Below are 26692 nucleotides of genomic sequence, written 5' to 3' on the forward strand. Positions count from 1 at the left end.
TGCCTTGACTCAAGCCGCGCTTCCACAGTCCGTTGATAACTGAATTAAAATAAAACCTTGCCAAAAGCCTGACGTAATCTGACGAGAACGCCGTGATTGGTTGGTCTTGAAGAGAAGATTCCAGCGCATTGATTGTTTGGCTCCGCCTCCGCGAGGCGAGACCAGGGCGCATGCGCCGAATGATCGGAGCCGACGAGGCGGCCGCCAGTCGGCAGCGCCGACGCCAGCGGGACGGCGGCGACGGTCCGACAGCTGGGCAGGAGCGGGCCGCCGCGGGAGGAGAGAAAGACGCGACGGTCTTGGGTGTGGGTGGGCTGGCCGCAGGGGAGTAGGGAAAGACGGCGACGGTCCTGGGTTTGCGTGGCAAAGGGCTACCGCGGGAGGAGGGAAAGGCGGCGCGACGGTCCTGGGTGTGGGTGGGAGCTGGCCGCAGCGGGGAGAGGGAATGACAAGACAAGGAAAGCTCTACTTCTCCTTGGGAATTCTGTAGTTGACACGGCCCGCTAGTGTTGGTTTAGCCCTCGTATGTTGTAATTAAGAAGCACAAACGCCGGTGAAGAGAGTCTTAAGGGGAAGCATGCTTAATAGAATCGGGATTTTTGCGGTGCATGTAAGATTGTATGAAATTTTGATTTACACTGAATCGCTTTCACGAATTCGCTTCCATTAACCAGATATCTGAAGTGGCCAAAATGCGTGCTAGAATGTTTCAGTTGTCAGGTGCCCCAAAACGTCTGTCACCACTAATTCACCGCTCATATCACAAACGTATCGTTAGCGTTAGCGAAGGGTCGTCCAGCAAAGAAGCTCGTCGGCACTGGCAGCATATTTCGGATAACACGACTGCGGCTGCTCTGCAAACAACGCATCCATTTGCATCGAGTTTTTGGGGCGCGTTCAACCGGCAGCTTATCGCGGAGAATTATCCGCAATGTTAATTTTTAGTAATTGCGTTCGGCATTGCGAACACGGAGGATTATCGCAGCTAATTTTTTAGCCGAGGCGAATCCAGAATAATTTTCAGAGCTTGATCAAGGCGGGGACAATTTTTTTCGCCATGCCTAACTACGACCATTTGCTATGCATGGCGCACCCGACATGAAACTGAGGGGGAGTTCTCGGACAGCCGAACGTCAATGGAGAAGTTACGTAATGATTATCAGAGGGATAATATATCGTTGCACAATCTTCTCGGCTGAATACGCCCAATGCCAATTGCTTATGATATGTGAGGTCGTACCTCCATATAAAGTTTCTCAATCTATCTTTTCACAGTTTATTTTGATGTCAATAGAGTATACAAATTTCCCGGAGCTTTCGCCACATTAGACTGGTTTTCAAAGCGATATACTTCTGAGGGAGATATCCATCTCTGATCACTGGTGTTACGTCTATATATATATATATATATATTATATATATATTATTATTATATTATATGTGTGTGTGTGTGTGTGTGTGTATGTATTCCTGAAGATATCCATCTCTGAACACATCTCTGATCACAGCGTGGGCCTCATTTTGGCCTGTTTGGCCGGTGAAAGCGCGGTTGGTATTCAGTATTACCATTACCTAGATAAATAATGGATAATTAAGGTGTGGGGCTCATCATTCTTGGTTTCAACTACATCTATGATGCAAACCACACAGTTTGTTATAGGTCAACGTACCAGATTTTTTAAAAAAATGTAGTGCTTTGGTGTACCTGCCTGGGCACTATCCCAGCGATAAGAGATATATCGTTCATGCCTTAGTACAGCCATCCTCACGTCGAACTGACACTTGGCTGTGTGTCAGCTGAGCTTTTTGTAGTGCTTATGGAGGTAAATTCTTATTTTAATTGTTTATTGGTGTGCCTTCAAATTTCCTTCCCATAGTCATATAGAAGAACGTAGGGGAAGAGCTGCACCTGATTTTACTCTAGGTTTCCTAACAACATAACTACTGTAGACGAGGAATAAGATTCCTATATCTGCGGACAACCACAACCTTGAGCTACGGATATAGTGGTAAGGGTTTTGGAGAGCACGTCTGATTTTCCTTGAGTTGGGGTTGGGGGACTTCCGAACGAAGCCCTTTGCAAGTGAGACAGCCTGCTCACCCTGGTGTGAATTGTATCAAATGGTGGGTGGAGTTGCATTGATGTTTCTTTCGCTGCTTCGTAAACAAAGCTGAATGCGTTATGATATGGGAAGAAAATCCGTTCGTCTCTGCTATTCTAGCATACACACACACACACCACACACACACACACACACACACACACACACACAACACACACACACACACACACACACACACAACACACACACACACAACACACAACACACACACACACACACACACACACACACACACACACACACACACACACACCACACACCACACACCACACACACATATATATATATATATATATATATATATATATATTATATATATTAACAGATCACTTTTTTTGTCAGCCATTGTTTTTATAGCTCCTGCCTACTCGGCTTTGGTTGCTCGGGTAGGAGTGCATACATAGGTACTGTGAAAGTTGATTCATTGTCTGGAAGATAAATATTGGCAACAGTTTCCATCAAACATTGACAGTACATCAGCCGATAAATTGTTGACAATAAACCAGTCAATGACATCACTGTCGGTATATTGTGTTACTTAATACAACATATCTCATACACAGATGATACACATGTACCCGCCCGAAATCTTGAAAAAGTATCGCGCGGCCCCCAAATCCTTAGTTAGCAGACGACAAACATGTTACGCAATATGCAGCACATGTCCTTCCCCAACTTTCAGTAGGGGATTCAGATCAGCCTGTTAATACCGTAAGTTCTTAAAGGGAGTGTCCAACCCTTGGGACATATTTCAAAAGCATACTCTAGTGAAACCTCAGGACCAATTACGTCTAATAATAGCTTTGGGTTGTACCATCGGGCACCGTCAAAACAAGATAAGAATATCAAATTTTAATCATTTCCGAGTCCAAATTACGCTGTCAACAGTTCATAACACAACAACGCTTCTTCTCAGCAGTCGTTGCGACCACTGTCGTCATGACAACCGCCGTGGCATCTCTACTCTTGCGAATAAAAGAACATTTGTGATTGCTAGCGAGCAACAAGGGCCTATTACCGGGAATCGCATGGGCTGAAGCTTAAACTAGTGCGTCAATTTGAACCATATGAATGCTCCCCATTTCCAAAGCCAAAGTGCGATAGAAAAGAGCCACTGTGATAAGCGCCATAGGGGAGAAATCAAAGCTATACTAAAACGTTTCCTTGGATCCGCGGGATAATAGCTTCATGTTCACATATCTTTTTGTCTAAACAAATGGCTTTTAAGTTTCGTTACATTTAGAACACAGCCATTTGGCACAGCGAGTTGGAAACATTATAGCGCACACACTTTGGAAAAAGTAGGGCAAATGAAATGTATTTTGTTGAAAGTCGTGAGCTGGAAGTCCAATGAGATTTCTCCCACAGGAGCACCTAGCTCAAATCAAAATTCCGAGCTGTTAAAAACGGTTTAAAAAACTGGTATTGTTGACCAATTCGGGAGTGTCTGATGTCAAGATAAGTGAAAATCACAACAAAGGCGGCATGCTCCCTTTAAAGGGAACGTTCGACATGTGAAGATATTGAGGCAAGCATCAAATATGATGAAATAAGCTCACTCGTAACTGTTGATATGCTTTTAAAGTGCAAAAATATGTCCTAGAAAGCAAACTTTACTATTTGACAACATGCTCCCCAATACGTCACCGTCTGATTGCGTCACTGAACGTTTGCATGACGTCAGGGCGGCTGTCAAACTGACCGTAAACAATTTTCATCGCAGCGGTTTACTCACTCGTGGTACTTTAGCTTCATGAGAAGTGTTGTGTTCATAAGCACCATGCTTCCCGGACCAGAATGTCGTTGTGTGCGCATGTTTTGATTCCATATTGTGGCATTTTTGTATGTTACTCCGTTACTTACGTTCACGTGCTCTGCTATGACGCTTTCCGTAAGTTATTCGATTACCGACGTCATATTGCCCCAGCAGCTGAGTGCGTCGTAAAGCCCCAATGACACACAAAGTCCGTTGATGTCAGAAGTTGTGTTGGCGTACGCCGTAGATGGATAGCTCAATGCTAATATTTTCGAAGCCTTGGGTGCTGCATAGCCAATGAGGGGGTAAGATTCGTATGACATTTCTATGGCGGAATGCTTGCCAGGGTGACGTTGAAATGTTTTGCACAACTTTACCGGGCGTCAAAGTCAGCAAGCAGATGGTTTTAATTCGTAAAAATGGCAGGGCTTTAAACGGCGCTAAATGATCTTAAAATTGACTACAAGTTCAGTTAACAAGCTTAGTGTAAAACCCAATACAAATGACGAACACTATTCTTTATCACACGTTTTCACGAATCTCTTTAGTTTTTAGCGATGCGCAAAAAAAATCATGGCCGTCGCCCCAGGACGCATGCATGTAAGCAGCCGGAAGCGCACGGAACGCTTAAGACCGTTGCTTGCGTCACCCAAGTGACTCACTGACCCGTATCTGTCGCAGAGATTTTAAAATAAATCGCCCTGATGCTTCTTTGACACGATACAGTTCAACCCACCCCAACTCACCCCCTTATGTAACGTTAATGGGATGATTTTTATGATAACTGTTCTATGAAAATTATTGGTTTATATGGTCTTATATATGTGCAAAATGTTCTCTGAAAGGGTGAAGGAAACTCAACTGTAGGTGAACAGGTACGCAAGCGTCGCATTTCTTGGGAAGGATGGAATCTAACAAGTTATCTCTGTCAATGCAACATATTTTTTATTATAGAGCCATCGCTCACTTTTCTGGATACTATCACAGCAACCATTATATTGTTGTGATAGTACCCAGATATTTTTTTGTATATGTGCGTATATAAAGCGATTTGTATCCTTCTCTGAGACATCCACCAACTAACCTCCGAAATGAGCACGAGCTGACTATGTGCAATGATGAAGAAGGCCATTTTTATTATAAGTGTCTATTTGGTGTGCCTGGAAATTTCTCAGCCATATTCATGCACGCATTTCTTCTCCGGAAGGGCCGCTATAAATATCAAATGTAGGTGGGCACCCAGGTGTTACACTTCTTGGGATAGACTAGATCGTTATAAAGATCAGGCAACCTCTTATCAGCCGATGCCCTAGATATTTCTTAATTATTGTATTGTCTAGTTAACTTCCGTGGGAACTAGCATAGTAATATTCCTTGCCCACGCCTGGAACATTCTCAGTTGACGTCAAGTGCCACTTTGTCGTGTTTCTGTTAACTACGCAGTGCTAATAAGGGCCGTTTTCATAATTACTTTAATGTGCTGTGCCTTAAAACTATTTTCCCTTCGAGTTTTCAGTTGGAAAAGATTGAATCATGTACAGGAGCAGCGCCACCAATTTTTGATAGGGGTGGGGACGAGTCGGTAAAACCAACACAACACTTAGATGACGAAATTAGTGAGAAATATTTTTGTAATAACGTTTGTAATCAGGGACATCACTTTATATATTTTGGCGGGCCTGAGATCCCCCCCCCGCTCCCACAATGCTGACTTGGGGCCCTTATGCTCCCCCTGGGGCCTCTGAATGGATTTGAGCAAGGAAGGAGTACTGAGGCAAATAAATGTGGAACAATCAGACTGAATGTGGGTTTACTAAGTAGAAGGCACCTTCATACAGCACTATCACCATCATATTATTTTGTACCAAATGATATCCTGTAAGTACCTATGTGTTGGCATTCTCAAGACCCTATAATAAGCCATGCTTCATATGTTAAGCCATGCGTTCTTCCCAAGCCATATGTTCGTCATATGTTTAGTCAGCCCGCAAACGTTGGGACAGGTTTTTCAAATGATAACCCCTGGATTGGGATGAAGAACAATTGACTACACCATGCGGTAGCTTTTTAAAGCACAGGCCGACCCAGATACAAGTTAACGCATGTTTTCCCCCGGCCAGTGGCAAGCGCGTTTGTTGTAAGTCGCGACTGTGACGGTTATACAATACGATCAGCGATGGCGGTACTCACCAGTGATCACTTATCAAGATTAAGGAAAATGCTTGCTCTGCAAATGACACCCCATTTATACTTTTAACAAGAAGGCAGCTCACATTAATACGAATATTGGGAGTTATTCCTCCACAGGAACATAATTTTGAAGCTACGAAATATATTTTTTATTATTTAACATCGAGAATACAAACTCCAGTGACCGGAATCCGGAGAGAAAGCAGGTTTTAGGGGAGGTTAAGTCAAACCTTTTTCGCTAAGCTCCCAACCCCCAATCGATTTTTGAAAGTGACATATCCCCGTTTATTAATTCTCGTAAATTTTTATTATTATGCAAAATTTGGCACGTGTTTTTCGCTGCACCAACGTGAGGAATGTGGCCAGCGGGAATCGGGACGGGGTACAGCGGCTGAGACCCACAACTTTCTGAAAATTTAGCATTGGCATCCCCTTTTCCGCCCAGCGTGGATGAGCGTCCGTTGCTCCATGCAGGCGAAAGCTTTTTGTCCCAGTTTCATAACTTCTTCTCAGCACGTGCACATCATCCCCTAGACCGATTGCCAATATAGTGTATCAGTGGTATGAACGTATGTACGCATAGTGGCATAGCTTCGGATGAGTGATAATTCACGCATACCGCGCAGCTACGGTCTGGCTTAGACGCCCGATTTCAATTGTTTTTCCTTTGCTTATGGAAAAAATAATGCCAGAGTAAAATATGGCTATGTTTACAGGCGGCGACACAGGTACTCACGCGATACGCTGCTCAAAGGGAGTGTTCCACATTTGTATGGGGTTTAAACTGAAATAGCCACCTTGATATCATTCGGCGCCGTTCACAGCCCTGCCCTCTAAAGGCATAAGCCCTTCAACTTTTGAGCTACACGCCTGCAAGCAAGGATGTGCGGACTATCTCGGGGGTGGGGGGGGTGGGGGGGGTCTATTCCAAGGTCACCCCAGGCGTCCATGACGCCATCATAACGTTTATCCAAATTCTGTCATTCCCTTAGCTGTGCAAGCGATCAAGGCCAAGAAAAATATAAACTGTCAATTTCGGCTGATATCTGGCGTAGTGAGGCATGATTTCCAGAGACAATGGCCGTCAATTTGCCCTCAGTCGATGCCGTGCAAGGCAAGATGGTGTAATCGAAATCAAATCATGGCCTATTCAGGGACATATTTACTAAACAGAGAAATCGTGTTGTCTACAGTTGTCTTTCGACTCATACCAATGGCTATAGATAAGCTTATTTCGCCATACATGGTGCTTGCTTCCACGTCCCCAAATGTGGAGCATACCCTTTAGGGGTCACAGAGTTCACATGCTTTTCCAGGTCTGCACCAACACCGTTTATAGTGTGGCCCTAAGCGCAGCCAATGTCCTCTGACGTGATGCATCCTCATCTCATGTCGATCCTCGTCGCGTTGATCCTCATGTCGCCATTAAGCAAAGCAAGCCTTCAGCCCCTGTCTCGCGCTGGAACTACATTCAGCTGCGGCTGAACTGGAGGGCAGGATCATGAGAAGACGGTCAAGTTTCACGACTTTAGGGATGGGTTCGCCTCCGTAGGGTTGGTATACGCCGTCTCTGCACGATTAGGAATAACGATGTTACGAACTTGAAAAGAAAAGAAGAAACGAATGAAAGGTCGCTCTTCAGGTAACATGAGTAATATGTTACAAACGTGATGAAGCAGAACGAGACGAGCGTGCGGTTTGTCCTGAAAGTTCAGTCGGTTAGGGCACCTGCCCTCCGATCCCGCCCACCCGTGGCGGGGTGGATTTGAGTCGCATTAGACGTCCACTGTCCTTGACAGGTGTGGGTCTGCGGCCGGTGGCAGCGCCCCCGCATTAAAGGTCAAGCGACGGTCACATGACAGGACTGACTTTGCCGTCCCCTTGTTCCACGCTTACTTCACCACCAAATTCTCCTGCTTCCTGAAATTGCACGATCCGTGGTGAGGGTGTGCACGCAACCAGAACTATGTAGTGTGGAGCTTGAATCCACGAATTCATCCACACACAGCCATACTCATCCGCAGCAACACACGAGTGCCGGCAACAGAAACAGCTCCATTTTGTGATGCTTAGCCAAGCTATCTTATGGACTTAACTCATCTTGTTAGTCTATGTCTAATTAACTCTAAAGATAGGCAGTGCCATCATCTGTCTTTTCGACTTATAAATGTAAAACAGGATTACAGGATTTGGTGAGTGCTAAACTTTCAGCATCACTTCTTGTTTGCAGCATCAACACTATTCATCGCTTTACAGTTCGGTGTCAGCTGGCCACTGGCCAATAACGCCCACTTCCATCATTTGCCTCAGAGCCCTGGTCTGAAACTGGTTTCGTGTCAGTATCAAAATGATTTCTGTTGCTTGTCATGCAAAGTACACTGCTGGAGAGTGGCGATGCTAGATGTGCGTACCATAACAATCATTTTCAGTGACTGGTGAACTTAAACATAATAGGCATAGGGGTAGCAGGAAGCTACAGGTCAACTTCCGAACGGGCCTTAGTGCGAAAGTGGATGGTGACCATTGGCCCTCTGCCAACTCGTGTGACGACAGCCTGTCGTCAGCAATGAGGACGTCATACCGCTAGCCAATCACTGTGTACATTTGTACCCAACGTGTAACGCTGTGAAGCTGTTAAATTGAATAATCTGTTCTTTATTGTGTATGTATAATAAGCTTTTTTCTTTCGGCGCATTCAAATTTTTCCAGTCCTCGCTAACAATCCTATCTCAGTTGAAATCCCAATATGAAGGTGAAAGTTTCACTTCAGCTTTCTGTCTTTGGTGAGTGCCGGTCTGGAGACTAGCAACAACAGGACGAGCGGGGCCAGGCGGGAAACCCGGCTGTACAGAGTCGGAACCCACACACGGAAAACGCCCGGGAGGGAAGACAACCGGCGACAGAAGACCCGGCATTAGCAGCCGGGCCCGCCGCCGCCACCAAAATCACTCCTCCAGAACCGGGCTCCCAATCGATGGCAGCCCTTTGATGTTTGGCGCCCGGTTCCCACAGGCAGCCAGCGCCGTGAAATCCGCCGAAATTACAAAACTTGGGGCCGGGGGCTGGGGAAGGAAAGTGAACACATGACGTCAGCAGCGATGACAATTGGCATTGGACGAGCGCGGCCGGCGGCGCTGCCCGTAAGCCCCGAACAATGCGGGCCGCGCGGTGCTTAAATCTCGAACAGCCGGCCGCTAATACCTGGGCGGAGGGTAGACATAAAAACAGACTGACACTCTATTGGCCGTAATTTGTAAATGAGGCAGTGGAAGTGTGAGGCCGAACAAAACATAAGGGACGTAAGTGGCGCTTCGATCTTGCTTTGGCTTGTGTGCATCACATGGTAAAGGCGACAATGCGTCCGGTGGGATGTTAAAACTCAACAAATTACATGTTCAATATCGATCGTTACGAATCAAAATGACTGATTGTCGTACTGCAGTCAATGCTTGCACCTTATTTAAAAGTTGTACATTTCTAAATGCATGGATAAACGTCTCTTTCGTGCTTTATCTTCCTTATCACTCATGATAGCATTCCGACACGTTGGTGAACTGGCCACCTTAGTGCAACGCACTGCGTTCAAGTATTTCGGAGCCGTGGAGCCTCGGTAGGGACGAGGCCAAGCGTGCGCAGGCTGGAAACGATTTCAATCGAGTTCCATCCACGGTTGACCCATTTCCAATAGAACGCACAGCTGGGCACCGTTGCCTAGCACTGAGCCGACTGGACCAGGGAAGCGCCGAGCAATATGCTGCGGTTCAGATGTGAGAAAACGACGCAGCGAAATCAATAAGCGATTGATCATAAGCTTTATCAGCGCGGTGTCAAGCGTTTGTAAAGCGTCATCACGTATTTTATCAGAAATGCCGCAATGAAAGCCTGAAACGAACTCATCCAGCATATGGATAATCGGCATGCATGTTTTTCTTATGTTGAGTGTCGCGCACAGCCATGATTTTTGGCTCAACCCTGCCATCGCCTCGCTCATACTGAGCATTGCAAATGACAGACTCTTAGCTCAAACATGGTATCGCCCTTCTCCATATCGCCACGCGCCATGAGCATTCAGGTAATCTGCTAACCTGTAGTTACCGTTTCCATCAACTACATCTCTCGCCCTCCATCAATTCCACGACGTCTGATATCCTTATCCTATCATACTTTGTTAAATCGAGTATTGTTAAGCTTGTCAGACACAAGAAGCTTTCGTCGACATGTGGTGCTGTTTTTTCTGGGTGTAGGGGGGATGTTTACAGCTTTTCCTTTCAGACCAGGTGCAAATGATTACTGACCATAGGTGTAGACTACAGGCGTCGTAATGCCGAGCGAGCCGATTAATCTGTGCACCTCAAGCGGCCAGCACAATTTGCCGCGTCCTCATTCTCTGCAATGGCACCGATCGGTTCCTGTAACGTCCACTTTGTTCTTTCCCAAAGGCATGCGAACCTGAACTGTGACCACGTTTTACGCGCTGCACGTCTACGGTCGCCGTGCCCCGGCCCTGATGCGAACAAACCGGCTATCCAGCAGGGCAAGGCCGGACAGGTTTTCCGGACTCTACCGTGAAAAGTGGCCCACCGATGAGTGACTAACTGCAGCGTCCCGTTGTAGATCAAATCTCAATCGCCTAATGAGCGCTATGGTTCCGGCGTTGATGAGAGCGTGCTCGGGTGCGCCAGCACCGCCAATCACTCATGTCAGGCTGCTACAGCTGCAGGCTCTATCTCCAGCATCAGCTGCCGCGAGGATGCTGGCCAGATTACCGATTAAGGTTGGCCCACCAAGCTGGTGTGCATTGGCCTCTGGCGTTGGTGCCGGATGCAGACGACTTTCCACTGGTGCACTCGTGCCACCGTTTCTCAGTTGTCCTGTTTGCCGGTAGCCGAATCGAGCGCCACCAAGGAGAACTCTCGACTCTTGCTGGATGCGCCTCTGCTCGTCAAAACCGGTCTCAGCTTCCGTTAAGCCACTGGACGTTGAGTCCGGGTACGACTAATCATCGTGCCGTCGCACTGACGGAAACAGCGTCACCAGGGGCTGTCATTGTATTAACCATGAAGACGAAGCCCAGCAAATCACCTGCAGAAGTAATGCGCAGATGTTCGTGTGACCTGAAAGTGTTTGGTTCTCTCCTGCCTGGCGTTCTGCTTTCTCGGAGAGCACCTAACGGCCGGGCAGCCCCGCGGCGGCGTACGCCCGGTACCGCGGCGTACTGGGCGTACCTGTGGGGTACTGGCCGCGGTTGAGTGCCCCCAGAGCGGCACCGGTACATTCAACCTCAGACCGCCTGCAAAGTACCCAGCTTACTCAAGCAGCAGCACGTGACAGATAAAGCCGGCAAGGCGGGCAGCAAGCGAGAGCGTCTGCGCGATACGTCACTGTGCACTAGGCACGTTTGTCTGAGCCAGGTGTGGATCGAAATGTTGCGACGTTTTCACTGTCACAGAGTCATTGCCAGCAGCACAAGCAGTGATAGCCTGGCGGTGCTCCTGATGTTCAGGCCATACGGAGTCACACACAAAGTCACACGTCACAGGAAGCTTTCACCAAGAGTCAAACGTTACGGCTATTGTCCCCGCTGTCACACACCGACTGTCTGACATCTGACGTCACGAGTGTCGTCGCTGCCTGACATCATCGCTGTCTCTGCTGGTGGAAGCCGGAAACCACCTCTGTCTGATCGTTGTTGCCGTGAGAGGTCTGACGTCGCCATTGCCATCTGTATGACGTCAGCGTTGTCGTCGTAATCGGAGGTTGAGCGTTTCTGCAGGCGACACCAGTCAGGCAGGTGATCAGCGCCGCTAGCACGGGATCCGGTCAGCCTCGGCCCGGCCCCGGCCCGGCCCGGGCCCGGCCGGCTGGCGCAGCTGTGTACAGAAGCGGCGGGACTGAAAAGCGCCAGCGACCAGACTGAGAAACGCCAGCGGCGAGACTGAGAAGCAGCAGCGCAGGACGGCGAGGCGGCCAAGCGAGCGACGGCGACTGAGCGGCAGCAAAGGTCACTCTGGAACACCAGGAGCGGATCAGGTCACCCCGGCCACGCTGCCGAAATGTTTACGGACCCACAGTACTCATAGGCCGTGGAACGGGCGGCAGACTGCGCAGAGAGTGACTTGACAAGGCGATTCCTTGAAAGACAGAGCGCAAGCTGCGCCTACGCATGTCTCGAAGCACAATGGAAGTCACACATGGGGCCAACCAATGAGAATTACGTGGCTGAGTGAGCAGGTCTGGAATCATTGGCGGCCACCAAGGACAAGCAAACGCATTCAATGCACCCTTTGCGAAAATAACTCAAATCGTGGATTGTATTCGCGTGAGTCAGCAACTTAACACAATAACAAATCCACAAAATCGACAAATGCACAGTCTCAAATAGAGTTATGACATTTAAGTAAATTTCGTTATTTGCCTATCTAAGAGACACCTGTTTATACCACGACCTCCGCTTATATTTATTAAGCAATTACCTACAACTTCCATGACCGCAGTGGGCTTGCATCTCAAATGAAAATCACGTTTTCCAGGAATCGGCATTTGTAAATCATGGAAAAGCATCACCAATGTCTGAATACATTCCCGATAACAACACCACCAACCATCCCATCATCGTTATGTCCTAGAGCCATGCAACTCCTTGTTACAACCCTTACACCGCGGATGTAGAATGATGCATGTCAAGCAGCCGACTTACATTTAAAATACATCCGCAATTGCACCGCGACCGAAACAGTTCGACCCATATGGCTTTCGATGTATGTGTTCACAACGCTCAATCACGCTAGTGAACAGTGCCGACTCCTTTCGGCTGCGTCTTCCGCAACATCAACAACTAAAACTATCCTGATCAACAGGACGAGCACCCATGGCCAGCATGGTTATAGTATGATATGTATCAGGTTATCACGAGATCTGGAGATAGTCTCTCGGCCTCTGCTGATGACCACGCCCTTTAACTCATCGCACACAACAGCCAATCAGGAACGCAAAGAAAAAATGCAAGACATCTCTCGGACAAAACACGAACATGAACGTCAAGTGATATGACAGCTGACAGGTTACGCGAACAGAACGTACAATAGACGTGCCTTCGCCAGCGTTTTTCGTTTCAAGGTGAAGTAACACCTTCACGTCGTCCATAATAGCATAAAACAAACTGAGCGACCTACAGAATAACGCCCAGTTAAAGAACCACCACAGGGACGGTGCATCGACGCTGAAGACCGCTGACGACGACCCTCGTGAGCCTCAACCGGCTACTGACGCGGGCCGGCCCCTCGCCGTCGCCTTCAGGTTACCGTTCTCGTCGAAGATGGAGGGTCTGAAGGTTGTGGCGGGCGTGCTCCAGGCGTGCACGGCGCCCGGCTGCTGCGTGGCGCCGGACTGGCGCGCGACGCGGCCGCCCCAGGCGACGGGGCCGCTTCTAGGGACCGGCTCCCGAGTGCTGCGTCTTGCCGGTGGTCGGCGAGTGGTGCGCCTTGCCGGTGGTCGGCGAGTGGTGTGTTTGGTGGTGGATGGGCGCCTGGTGGTGGTTGGTCGTTTGGTGGTGGCTGTTCTTTTGCCGGATGGCCGGCGAGTGGTGGGTTTAGTAGTATTTGGTCGGCGAATAGGCCGTTTCGTGGTGGTCCGTGTCCAAATGTTACGAGGTTTGGCAGTGGCTGATCGTTTGGTGGTGGTAACGGGCCGCCTGGTGGTGACGGATCGTTTGGTGTGTGCCAGGTCGCCTGGTGGGTGACGGGACGCCTGGTGTTGGCGGGGTCGTTTGGTGGTGACGGGCCGCCTGGTGATAACGGGCCCCGCCTGGTGGTGACGGGTCGTTTTCTGGCGACGGATCGTTTGGTGGTGACAGGTCGCCTGGTGGTGCCGGGCCGCCTGGTGGTGACGGGTCGTTTGGTGGTGACAGGTCTTCTTCTGGTGACGGACCGCTTGGTAGTGACGGGTCGCCTGGTGGTGACGGATCGTTTGGGTGGTGATAAGGTCGCCTGGCGGTGACGGGTCGTTTGGTGGTGACCGGGCCCGCCCTACTGGTGGTGGTTGGTCGTTTAGTGGTTGACTGGTCTTTTGCCGGATGGTCCGGCGAGGGTGGGTTTGGCAGTATTGGTCGGCGAGTGGGCCGTTTCGTAGTGGTCCGTGTCCAAATGTTATGGGGTTTGGTGTGGCTGATCGTTTTGGTGGTGACGGGCCGTCTGGTGGTGACGGGCCGTCTGGTGGTAACGGGCCGTCTGGTGGTGACGGGTCGTTTGGTGGTGGCGGGTCGTCTGGTGGTAACGGGCCGTCTGGTGGTGACGGGCCGTTTGGTGGTGACGGGTCGTTTGGTGGAGACGGGTCGTCTGGTGGTGACGGGCCGTCTGGTGGTGACGGGTCGTTTGGTGGTGACGGGTCGTCTGGTTGGTAACGGGCCGTCTGGTGGTGACGGGTCGTTTGGTGGTGACGGGTCGTCTGGTGGTAACGGGCCGTCTGGTGGTGACGGGCCGTTTGGTGGTGACGGGTCGTTTGGTGGTGACGGGTCGTCTGGTGGTGACGGGCCGCCTGGCGGTTGACGGGTCGTTTGGTGGTAACGAGCCGTCTGGTGGTGACGGGTCGTTTGGTGGCGATTTCTTGCCGTGTGGTGGCAGGAGCTCTCGTGACAGCAGGTCGTCTGCCCGAGGCGGCTGCGGGCCGAAGCCTTCCTGGTCGGACAGAGGATGCACTACCGGAGTAGGGTCTTCTGTACCCCGGGACGAGCTCTCAGAGCTACTCAGCGAGGAGGAAGAAGCGGAAGAGCTGCTAAGAAACATGTTGTTTGGAAAGCGATTCGCTGCGGGTGGGGAGGAGCCTCCGGAGCCACTGAGGAACATGTTGTTGGGAAATCGGTTTGCTGCTGGCACGGAGGAGCCCTGAGAGGTACTGGAAGAGGTGCTGGATCCGCTGAGGAACATGTTGTTGGGGTAGATATTCACTGCCGGCGGGGAGGAGCTTTGGGAACTGCTGAGGAACATATTGTTGGGAAAGCGATTCGCTGCGGGTGGGGAGGTGCTTCCGGAGCCACTGAGGAACATGTTGTTCGGAAAGCGATCCGCTGCGGGTGGGGCGGAGCTTCTGGAGCTACTGAGGAACATGTTGTTGGGAAAGCGATTCGCTGCGGGTGGGGAGGAGCTCTCGGAGCCACTGAGGAACATGTTGTTGGGAAAGCGATTCGTTGCGGGTGGGGAGGCGCTCCCGGAGTCACTGAGGAACATGTTGTTGGGAAAGCGATTCGCTGCGGGTGGGGAGGAGCTTCTGGAGCCGCTGAGAAACATGTTGTTCGGGAAGGCATTCGGTGCGGGCTGAGAGGCGACCGTAGAGCTTCGGAGAAATACATTGCCGGTGCCCGGTCGCGAGGTGGGGGCCGACTGGGGGGTCCTAGCCGGCGTGTCACCGATGAACGGGTTGCGTTGCGTGTCGTCCTTCCAGCCCTTCCGGGCGCGCACGTAGGGCACAAGTCTACCTTTGTCGTGATTCCTGGTGCGTACTAGCTGGTTGAAGAGCGGCGCCAGGTTGTTGAAGTGAGTGTGCGCGTTCGTTCGTTCGTTTGGCTGGTCCGTCGACGTCGTCGTGGTGGTGCTACTCGTGGTGCGGTCGCAGCCAATTGTGTACGATGTCATATCCGAGCCGCGACACTTGTTCTTCCATGCCGTCCTGAAACAGGCGCGTCGGCGTTTACCGGGTGCGAGAAGCCTGCTGGCGGCGACCACAGCGGCCATCGGCGTCCCACCGGCCTGCGACTGGGCGATTTGAGCGACCAAATGAACCGACGTCGCGGAGATCTTACGACCTCTACCCGGGACGGAAGAGCGCTGTTACGAGCAAACAATCTCTCGGCCACCGGCTCGGCTGTTAGCAGCGTGGTCCGAACAGGACCCAGCCATTCCTCTGTGTCATAAAACGGCTCGCCTGTGGTCAACACGACACAAAGCCGCCAAGCCGGCTTCGCTTGGAGGAGGGATTACGAGTGACGCGCGCAGGCCCCGCGTAGCGGCTCCAGACGGCCGGCGGCGGCGAAGATCCGCGTGGGGTACTGATGTCGACGCCCTCTCACCAAGCCATGAAGCCGTTGCCCTGCAGACGCTGGTGCTCCTTGTGGATCATCATGACGCACGCCAGGTCGTCTGTGATGTCGTTGTCGTGGAACGCTGCGGGGGGGTGGCGGGGGTGCGTCAGGTGGGCGTTGTTGCGGATGGCCGATACACGTCCCACGTGCGACGGCGGTGCAGCCTGGACCGCTCCCGGCCGATATCACAGGCTAGTGACCGGACTGAGATCCGATCGCAAGCGCTCGCGCAGCCCGGGACGTACTTGGGATTCTATTCCCACCTGCGCAGCAACGACAAGCCCGATTTTTGCAGGTTCTCCCCGAGAGGCCGGGGTCGGCTGCCCAATCCTCTTGCGTCGCGGCTCAGAACCCCAGCAGGGATATTCTCTTATATCCTGCCGCCGACAGCACGGTCCGCCTCTGTCTAATGGCGTGCTAGCGCAAGCAGCGGCGCCACCGCCAGTGAGGCAGACGGGCTGGCGTGCAGCCCTGCGGGCGTCCGCGGCGGCGAGTCGCGCCGGACACAGCCGGACCGGGGCCGGGGGCAGCGGCGCCACCGCCAGTAAGGCAGACGGGCTGGCGTGCAGGCCTGCGGGCGTTCGCGGCGGCGTGTCGCGCCGAACACAGCCGGACTGGGGCCGGGGCTGTGTGGGGCACTCTGTCACGGTTGCAACAGCCGGGGACGCGTGACAGGGCGCGGCACGTGTCACCGCTCGGTCTACTGAGGGACGGCCGGGCCCCGCGGCTTCACTGTCGGCTCTCGTGCCGACTGGCCATCGGCGGTCGGGCCCGCCTCGCCCGCACACCGCAACAAGTGCGATGGCGCGTGCCGGGGCGGCGTGGCGCGGCGAACGCCGCCGCTACCGCCGAACGACTTATGGACGGTCGCGCGCCACGTCCGGCCCCCAGCAGGGGGAGGGGGGGGGGGGGCAGCGGCAGGCGGTGCATGAGCAGCCACGTTGGCAACAGTCGGCTGTAAAAGCAGAGGCTGGGTGAGGTTTTTGGTCGCCCGTCTTGTACCCTGTCAGGCTTTCCCTGACATGTAAAGTAATGAAATTGAAATGTGGTCGCCATAAGGGTTGGCAGGTAAGATGAGATATGATCGAGCATTAGAAGACAATGAAATTTTACTCAAACGCGGGACAATGCCTGATAACCACAGGTACTTGTGAGTGCTGTCAGAAGCTGAACTCTGCCTCTGCCAGGTTTTGATTAGCTGTTTGAATGCACTAAGACAGGTTGTCTGGATGGGCTTGGATTTGTCATTGGTTGAAATCCGCTGTGGGTGTTGACGTTTTTTAAATCCAACACTAAACTCAGCATCGGGACATTTTTTGTTGCAGAAACTGAGCCGGTAGGTGAAGCTCACTCTTGGGAATATGACAAAGTATATCAGGTACGCGCCAGTAGTAAATACTTTCCGTCGTTATCGGAGACCTGGCCACTTCTTGCCAGCAACTGGAATCCACGTAGCACCGTGCCTGCAACTAGCAGCGTCTACATTTCTTCGTGGAGAAACATTGCATTCTAGCCACAAGACCTCCGGGACGAATATCAGCAAATGTTGTGGTTGGTAAAAAGGGGAGGAATGCCGTGGGCCGCACCATGACATAATTGGCAGGATCAGCGAGTTGTGGTCCGCTACAACGGCGGCAGCGTACCGTGCCTGTCATGCAGTTACAGGACGTCCTGGGGTCATTCATTAGGCAGCGCATGACTGCTATTTGCTACGGGGCCGAGGTCCGGTGTGAGTCAGAATAGACCCGGCGGAGCACGCTGAGCCCGGCCGCCGCCGCCGTCGGGCCGAGCGGTGGCCGGAGCGGCCAGGCTGGGGTCATCGGTGGCCTTGCGAGGCGCCGCCGCTCCGCCTCGTTCCATGCCTGGCGGCCCACTGCAGCCAGCGCTATCCGACTAATCAGGATTACCAGGAGGACAGTCGGCGACCACCACTGGACAGCCGCCGGCACGGACGGCTCACCGCTCGCCGGCCTTGAGGCGGGCATATGCATTGCCGCCGCGCGGTGCGCTCAGGTAATCCGACTCACCACAGGACGTGCATTGCCGCCCCGTGCGCCCAGGTAAGCCGACTCACCATCGGACGTGCATTGACAAGTGACGGAAATAGCTTTGGTGCGGATTTGGGCGGCGGCTGGCGTCAGGAATGCCACCTGAACGCGGACACTGTTGGCGACGGCTGGCGTCAGGAATGCCACCTGAACACGGACACTATTGGCGACGGCTGGCGTCAGGAATGCCACCTGAACACGGACACTATTGGCGACGGCTGGCGTCAGGAATGCCACCTGAACGCGGACACTATTAGCGACGGCTGGCGTCGGGAATGCCACCTGAACACGGACACTATTGGCGACGGCTGGCGTCGGGAATGCCACCTGAACACGGACACTATTGGCGACGGCTGGCGTCGGGAATGCCACCTGAACACGGACACTATTGGCGATGGCTGGCGTTAGGAATGTCACCTGAACACGGACACTATTGGCGACGCGTCCGCGACGAAAACCGAACATTTTCAGGCAGCTCACCCCGTTATAAGTTGCATTTGTCCGATCCTAGAGAGGAAGCCGCGGCTGGCATGAGCCTCGCTCCCCAGTCTGGCCAAGGCCAACAGTCGCCGGCAGTTTCTGGAGGCAACGGCTGCGATGGCCGCCCAGGCCGCTCATCCCGTTGGCTCATGGGACACGGTGTGGCAGCCAGCGCCTGTGGCCGCGGATGGGTTACCGCGATCACCCCTGTCCTACGTGACCCGTCCACCGCGTGTTGAGCTTACCCCGCAGGGCATCGTCCGTCCGTACACGGAATACAGCTTTGCACGATGGCCAGTGTGGATTGCTGCACGACAGTGTGAGCGCGCGTGAAGCGCTGCCAGGGCGAAGCTAACCAGGATATTAGCCGGAGGTGGACCGACTTAGACAGGACGGAGTCGACCCGCAACAGAGCGCGGGCTGGCCAAGATGAGACAGAGTCAAGTCTGCGATAAAGCGCGGAGCGGGTCTCGAATTGACCTGAACTGAACTGAACTGAATTAAACTAAACTAAACTATACTGAAATAGACTGAACTGAACTAAATTCAGCTGAACTGAGCTAGCCTGACCTGACCTGACCAGACCTGACATGACTTGACCTGACCTTACCTGACCTGACATGAACTGAATTGAACTGACCTGTCTAAGCATAGGGAGTGTGGTCTCAACTTGAAAAAGCATACCGAGGCAATGGCATGGACAGCGCTATGCCCAGTTCCGCACATCTGACATCGTTTCGTGCAGACTATAGCGTGCTGGTCGCTTGGTAAGCTATCGTAATCCTCTTTTAGGATTCGAATTGTGGCGGCCCACTCTTGCCTTAACGGATTGGATGAAAGGTTCTGATCAATTCCTCTGATGGATCCATAGTAACAGCAACGTAGATTACACACCTGTACTGAGCTTCGGGGTTCTGCCAAAAGGCTTACACCTTTACATGACTTCACGGATGAAAATTAAGTAATTTCTGTTCAACTTTGAAAAGCGGGGAGCCTATGCTCGAACTTAAATATCAAAGATTGTGCTTAATTCGGCCTCAAAGTGACTGGAGTTGTTGCAGGAAATATACTTGAATCCCACAGAAAAAGTCGCGCAGAACCTAGTCACTGATCATTGCTTAGAATATGCTAGAAAATCATCACACATAAGTATGATTATGAAAGACGCCTAGAGAAGACAAGGTTCTAAACATGCCTCGCTGGAAATTTGTTTTAGGGAGAAAAATCATACAAAGAGAGACTGTAAAAACTGCACTGCAACAGAGGAACTACACCACGCGTCAAGGGTCAGGCCCAGGCCAGAAGCCGAGGAAGGGCGAAACATCATACTCACCGTCACAGCTCTTGCGGCACATGTTCTTGTAGCGCCTGCCGGGCTCCTTATGGCGCCAGTCACACCAGTAGATGTCCGAGATCTGGAAGAGGCCGTGGTCGACCGAGTTGTCCCAGTTGAGGCGACCCTCGGCGTTGGTGTCGTAGCGGGACTCGTGGTAAGCCAGGCACACCCCTGTCGGAGGGCCGGGCACACGTCACGTGACTGTCCTCGGGTAAGGTTGGGTAAGGTCGGGTAAGGTCGGGTCGGGTAAGGTAAGGTCGGGACGGTGCCACCTAGACGCTGATGTGGTGACTGTAATCAAAATGCATACACGGCCTAAGTTGGAAATGAGCTCCCGAGGGTTTGTGGTCCAACCCGAGGATCGTAGCAACTGATGATGTTGCATTTTAGTGACGCATTGATGAACATTGCGAATGAATCAAATCCGCCATGAAGATACGCAAGGCGAAATTAATGGATTCTGTGGTCCCACTGTTACAAACTTGCTTATGCACAAGTACGCGTCAGTCGGTCTGAAACAGCTAAGTCACAAACTTAGCACTTCGTCTCGGATCATGGGATAAATTATATGGCATTTGCTCTGCGTTCACAAAAACGGGCTTGACCGCGGTCGATATATCTATGCTTTACAATTTGCTGCTCGAACTTGAAAACATCCTATTTAGACCCATGGAGCTGATTTACCTCAGCTGCATTGTTCGATTGATTCCTCGGCAGTGATAGTGACCTGACGTGGGAGTTTGAGCGCGACAAAAGTTGAAATATAAAACACATTAACAGGAAGAGTAACATCGACAGCTGAACTGTGACATGCCCACACTGTGCGTCCTGGCGACTCCCGTGCGCGTCTGGATGACTGCGCGCGAGAGCCATTTCTGGGGAGGTGTGGGCAGTGGCGTTACTCACAGTCGGACAGGTCCTTCTCAGGGACGCCCTTGCGGCGCAGCTCGTTGACCAGCTGGCACCGCTCGTACACCATCGCCCGACAGACATCCTGGAGGAGCAGGAGGCTTACTGCCGCCAGCATGCCGCCCATTCTGCGAACGGAGAACGGTGTAGGTGTCACGTGGCACGTGGGGCTCAGCTCTCCGGGAGGTGCCAACAGGAGCTCTCAGAGCTTGCCCTGCAGCTATGGGAGGGGGGGGGGGGGGCTTAGGGACGAGCGGCCGTGACCGGGACGGCGGAGAGGAAGTTACCTCTGCATGTGGTAACGCTGGTCGGCGATGTTTGGACCAGAGCCGTGTCGTGGGTGCGCTCCGGGAGAACAACAGCCAGTGATTGTCTTGGTTCGATAGCCTTGAAGTTCGCGCCGCATGCAGCTGTGCTGGCAGCCGCGCGCCGCCCCTAAGCCGACAGGACCCTCTTAACCATGGGAGTTAAGCTATTTAGGTCGGACGCTTAGTTACGGTTCCGTGTCTATGTTACGTCCGATGGATAGTTTCGTATTAACGTGCACTAATGCGGACCGTAAGGCTTCATCTTGTGGAGGGTGAGGTGGTGAAATGAAGGTGTTTGTGGAAATTCCTTCATCTGACTCTGCGTTTTGCTCACAGCCAACACTAATCTTTCTCAATAACAGAGGAGGAATGTTGTTCTTCATCGGTGCGCTGGTAGTAGTCCTTTGTGGTTTTCAGGTCGCGTCAGGTGTCGGGCCAACCGCCTCTACCCACCATTGAGATATTAATCCCCATGCAATATTCATTATCCCGAAGCATGTAAGCCTGGATAGAGGTCTAAACAGTGTTTATCGAGAGCTCGGCCAGCAGTGGGTAGCAAATGACCTCGGCGGTCGGCTCGCTTCCCCAAAACAATCATTAATATGGGCGATCAGCGATGGCGCAGCGAAGTTGACGTAAACCATGCTTCTTCTGTCAGCTTAGCCGGTTTTACGTGGGCGGGTTGACCCCCGCCAATTTTTCACTCAGCATGCTATATACAAGAAAACATGACCGTGACCTTGTACGTGAGCAACAGCTTTCACTTAGGTTATTTTATGCAATACTTTAGGGTTAAATTTTATGCAATACTTGCTGTACTGTGTGATAAGCGGCAGTCTGAGTTCATCAGCATTCACATTGAATAGCCTCGGATTCGGGACTTAAATGCAATATGTTTATCATGGTTTATTAACAAAGTTGAAATACCATTAAACTCTCGATTTGCATAACTTGACCCAGCGTAACCATGATCTGAATGCAGGGCTGTAGTTCCCTCTTCAGTTGGGGGAGGGCTCCAGCCCCTTTCCCTACAACGCGGCTTCCGCTCCCCCCCCCCCCCCCCCCTCCCCTCCCAACTCTGAGACAAGATGGGTCCAATCTATAGAGGTTTGTTGGCTATTTTGGGGCAGGTTTTGCCATTTTTAACTGTTTAGTCCCAAGCAAATTTTGCAAAATAACTCCGCTGTCTGATTGGCACGTCGCCATTGATAAATAAGTCGTTTTGATGCGTTGGAAAAAAACGGTAGCTTACGTATTCCAGCTAACGCAGCTAACACACTCTGTGAAGAATCGTCGCCAAAGAACTGGATATCCATTGAGCGTGGTATCCAGAATGCGTCACGGGACGTATTTTGTAAGTACAAAGCGGATAAGGATGCTTTTTCACACTTCTCAAGTGCAAACGTTTTAGAACAACACCAAGGCGTCATAGTTTGACCCGAAGGAAGTTAAAATTGAGACTGAGTTCAGGTGCAAATAAGCTGCGATATCTGCTGGAAGAACGGGGCGGGGGTCGCTCGAGCTTTTAGAAGGTCGGGGAAGGCCAGTTTTCAAGGTGAGCATTCGCCGTGAACGAGGCCTCTTCAGGCCAAACGGTCCTCTAACGAGCTGCGGTCTTGATTACACTTGTAACTGTTTGGTAATGCGATGCTTGGTAATGTGTGCACACATTCCGTGGGAGCTACGAAGGAGAAACGAACCGCGTGAAGTTTCCCTTATGCAAAGTCATATGCCACTTCTCACCTATCTAGATGAGCAGCCCTTGTTGGAATCAAAAGTAAATGCAAAGGCAAGCACATGTTAGATCTTGCAGTGCGGTGTATTACCAGCTTTCACATAGTATCACGAAGCCATCAAATACGCGTACGTTACTTAACACTTGTGCCCCCATAGCAATGCGGCCTCTTCTCGATCCAGGCAAGGACCTCTTCTCAGTCACAACAGTCCTGCTCCCAGTCATAAGAGAAACCACCCCTTCATCGCTTGAGGTTTCCTGTCCTGCTACACCATGACCGCATTCGTCATGACGAGGATATGCTGCTGAACAACGGACTTCAGTCATACAATGTGTCCATCTCACAGGTGGCGGCGACCTGCTCTCCTGTCAGGACAGGTGTCTGCTGCCATGTCTGGGTTCTACATCGCATAAGGGTCATGTCTCAATGCGACCTCCCCTCGTTCGTGACCGAACTACGCTTTGAAAGTTATCGTGACTTCCTCCCAGGCCGACCAAGGAGCTTCTGCTGCACAGCGACTTGGAACCATTCAGCTTACTTGTATGACGAAGATCTCCTGTACTGCTAGCTCTCAGATCGCTCCTATACTGGATTGGGCATCCTCACCGTCATGGCGCGGCTTACCTGTTCCGTGAATCTCAACCATGCGCCACCCTCATGTAATTGAGGCCTCATTTCATTGATGTTAGGGAGCTCACGCGGCACGACCAAGGGCGGTGCCACGGACTTTGAGTTGGGGGCCAGATTTTTCAGAGGACCTCCTGGGAAAAATGAGACCACCTCACAACGCCGTCTTCTGCACAGTGTTTTATTCAAGGGGAAGGGACAACGTAGGTGATAATATCAAAAAAATATCATCGAGAGAAATAACTATCGACAGTTGGACAGGCCAGAATCGAAACCTTCCACTTGTTCAGCAAAGGGTTTCGCTAGCCTAAAACAGCGTCTCATGTCTAAAGGGCTTCCCATATATAGGGGAGCCTCCTAATCCCGAACAAGGTGCAAGGTCCCGTGAAGGGGACCCCAGAGCCAACGCAGGGGCCTCCTTAGTACAAGATTGGGCCTCCTTATCCAGAGGATCGACCACCCTATTAAAATAAGATGGCCTAATGATCTAGTAAACGGACTTTTTAAAGCGGAAGAGGGTCTTCTGAGACGCATCTATTGCCCTCCAGCTCAGGTATAAGGGCCTCCTTAATGTGATTTTTGGTCTTATATGACTAACTGCAATACCTTAAAGGTGGAAAAGGAGACTGCTCAAAAAGGGGGAGGCAAAAACATCCTCTTGCCCCGTTTGCCCCCTGGCGTCGCCGCCCGTCGTGGCGTCGTGGCGTCGCCCCTGAGCACGACCTCTTCCGACCGGTCCCAGCCCCCGATCCTTCTGGGATCTGGGGCTGGGAAGTTCTCTATATCATTGAGATTGTACGTTAACGCCGGCGGCCGCGCTTCGAGACCGCATTATTGCTGTTAACCATGCACAACAAATGTGTCATGTCTTTCGGAGGGCGTCCGGAAATTTCAGGATGGGCGTATGGGCGCAGACGCCCGTTATGCTTATCTGGTGGTGCTGGCTCTGTAGATGAAATGCAAGGATTGAGTGTTGAATGGTTGGAGAGAAGGCTCCGGTGAAGCTGGCAGGACTGTGTCACCCCGTCCATCCCGTTGGGGGTTAGATCGCCTCAGCATTCATTAGCCAACGCCAGGCTTTGCCGCTATACCCGTCTGATCTCTCCGTCGCAGCACTTCCCTTTTCATGCCGCCTTGCCGATGATGGCGATGGTGAAAGCGACCCGCCCTTCCGGCGAACTTTTAAGCCGGCTAAATGCTCAGTTTCCTGCTGAGTACACTGTCACACATATTTGGTGCCCTCCAAGTATATGCAAATGCGTGGGCTCTGCAAGGGTGCCTTTCGGCCAGACGTCCTTGGAGTGAGTAACATGCATCGCCGATGCTGGCATTACCACAGCACATTTCTATTGACATAGTAATGAGTTGGCGAGGTCAGCACTTTTGACTTGTCGTGGTGCGCGGCATGTAACACACAGGATACACTGCCACTCCGCCATGCTAAAATAACAAATCCGACTTAAGAGCTTTCCAATCACACCAAATAAAAACTACCTTGCTCGCTAGGCCTGCCACGCAGCACACATGCATATTTTGTCCCTCGACTGTACAGCTTACCCGGCTGTCCAGTGTAGCGTCCTCTCTCTCTCTCTCTCTCCCCTCTCTCTCTCTCTCTCTCCTCTCTCTCTCTCTCATCTCTCTCTCTCTCTCTCTCTCTCTCTCTCTCTCTCTCTCTCTCTCTCTCTCTCTCTCTCTCTCTCTCTCTCTCTCTCTCCGTACCCGCTCGGCGTGCGCCGCCGCAGCCTCGGGTTCCCGCTGAACGATAAGGGGACCGGTCGGGTGACCCGTCGCACGGCGCCAACACCCCGGAACCGGCCCAAGCCAGGTCAGGCGCCGATAAAATGAACCCCGGAAATGGGACTCGGCCGGGCGGAGGATGGCCGAACCTGTTTGGGCCGACCACGGACGTGATCACCTGCGTGATCCGTGGCCGCTGATGGGTCGACGGGGGTCGCTGTGGAAAGCTGCCCGACTGGACCGGCTCTCTCTCTCCTCTCTCTCTCTCTCTCTCTCTCTCTCTCTCTCTCTCTCTCTCTCTCTCTCTCTCTCTCTCTCTCTCTCTCTCTCTCTCTCTCTCTCTCTCTCTCTCTCTGCCTCATATCTGGCAGCGGCTGCGCACTTTCTCCCAGCGATGTGGGCGCTGGCTCTACCACTCCACCGCTGTCAGCTGCAGGGCTGCTGCAGGGCTGCTCTCGCCCTAGCGAAGGCAGCAAAGCAGCACCGCTAGTGTGCTCAGATGGGTTGTGTTTAAGGCTGGGGACGCTTGGAGCCAGCCCTAACCGAATGTGAAATGGGAATTAAGAGATTGAACGTCATAGCTCAAGTCATAAGCCACAGAACTGTCAAGGGTCACAACCCGTCACAATAGCAGGAGGGCCGACAAAACAGCGCCTCTACTCCGGACAGAAAGGCCCTGACGCTGCGACAGCAGAACAAGCACCGTCACCCGCCGCACAACCGCGACGGACGACACCAGCTGTCGGGTGAACCCTCAACAGGTGACCCCTGGCGGCGCGCGGAGCGGGGCGTGGTGCGCCGTGTGACCTACCTGGCCATGCTGTCCGGTGCGCTCGGTCACCCACTGTGCTGAGCCAGGGGTCACGTCCGTCACTTATATAGCCGGCCGGCGGTCTCGACCGCGCCGCCTCGCACGCTCGCCTGACGGCCGCCGAATCTCAGCCGCCCGTCCGGCTTCGTCAGGTCCTTTGCACCGGCACGGTGCACCGGTGCACGGTCCGAACCGGGCGAAACCCGTCCCGGTCGCGGTGCAGCACGCCGGCGCAGGATACGCCGGAGATGCGCGTCCGCGGGATGAAGCGGCATCACCTGTCGCGCGGTGCGGTTGTCCATTTTTTCCCCGAACACCGCGGTGCCAGAAATATCTACGGCGACCGCTGATTGGCCAAGTCGGTAGCCGTGTGGGGGAGTCCAGACCGCCTCACCACCCGTCCTGGCTAGTTTACGGTCCAGTGCCACCGCTTATCCGTCAACGCCGTCTTAGTCACGGCGGGGGTCGGCGTATCGGCCGCCACTCCTTAACGCAGATAAAAATCCCGGATTCGCCTGGCCCACTGCTGACAGCCCGCGACGGTTCGCCACCCAAATTT

General features: G+C 52.3%; 1 protein-coding gene across 3 annotated transcripts; it reads right to left on the reverse strand.

Moving 5' to 3' along the window:
• Positions 1–11101: 11101 nt before the first annotated feature.
• Positions 11102–26238, reverse strand: LOC119101716 (lysozyme C-like). Of its 3 annotated transcripts, none has more exons than XM_037225131.1 (6): positions 26134–26238; positions 20912–21042; positions 20003–20176; positions 16130–16223; positions 15539–15729; positions 11102–11836 (listed from the first exon to the last, which is right to left on the reverse strand). In XM_037225131.1, the coding sequence occupies exons 1-6, from the start codon at positions 26139–26141 to the stop codon at positions 11802–11804; spliced, it is 633 nt and encodes a 210-aa protein (XP_037081026.1). In that variant the 5' UTR covers positions 26142–26238; the 3' UTR covers positions 11102–11801. The 3 variants fall into 3 exon arrangements, with proteins under 3 accessions (XP_037081026.1, XP_037081025.1, XP_037081027.1); XM_037225130.1 differs by having other exon boundaries at positions 11102–11960; XM_037225132.1 differs by having other exon boundaries at positions 11102–12076.
• Positions 26239–26692: the final 454 nt, after the last annotated feature.

The sequence above is a fragment of the Pollicipes pollicipes genome, unplaced genomic scaffold (assembly GCF_011947565.3).
Source record: "Pollicipes pollicipes isolate AB1234 unplaced genomic scaffold, Ppol_2.1 Scaffold_4881;HRSCAF=5763_pilon_pilon_pilon, whole genome shotgun sequence".
NCBI lineage: Eukaryota > Metazoa > Arthropoda > Thecostraca > Pollicipedomorpha > Pollicipedidae > Pollicipes > Pollicipes pollicipes.

Coding starts and splice junctions, on each gene's coding strand:
- LOC119101716 (XM_037225130.1), bottom strand. Junction 16,224..20,002: donor GTGCCGCAAGAGCTGTGACG/GTGAGTATGATG, acceptor ACCCCCCCGCAG/CGTTCCACGACAACGACATC. Junction 11,961..15,538: donor CACCAGGAATCACGACAAAG/GTAGACTTGTGC, acceptor GGCGCTTTTCAG/TCCCGCCGCTTCTGTACACA.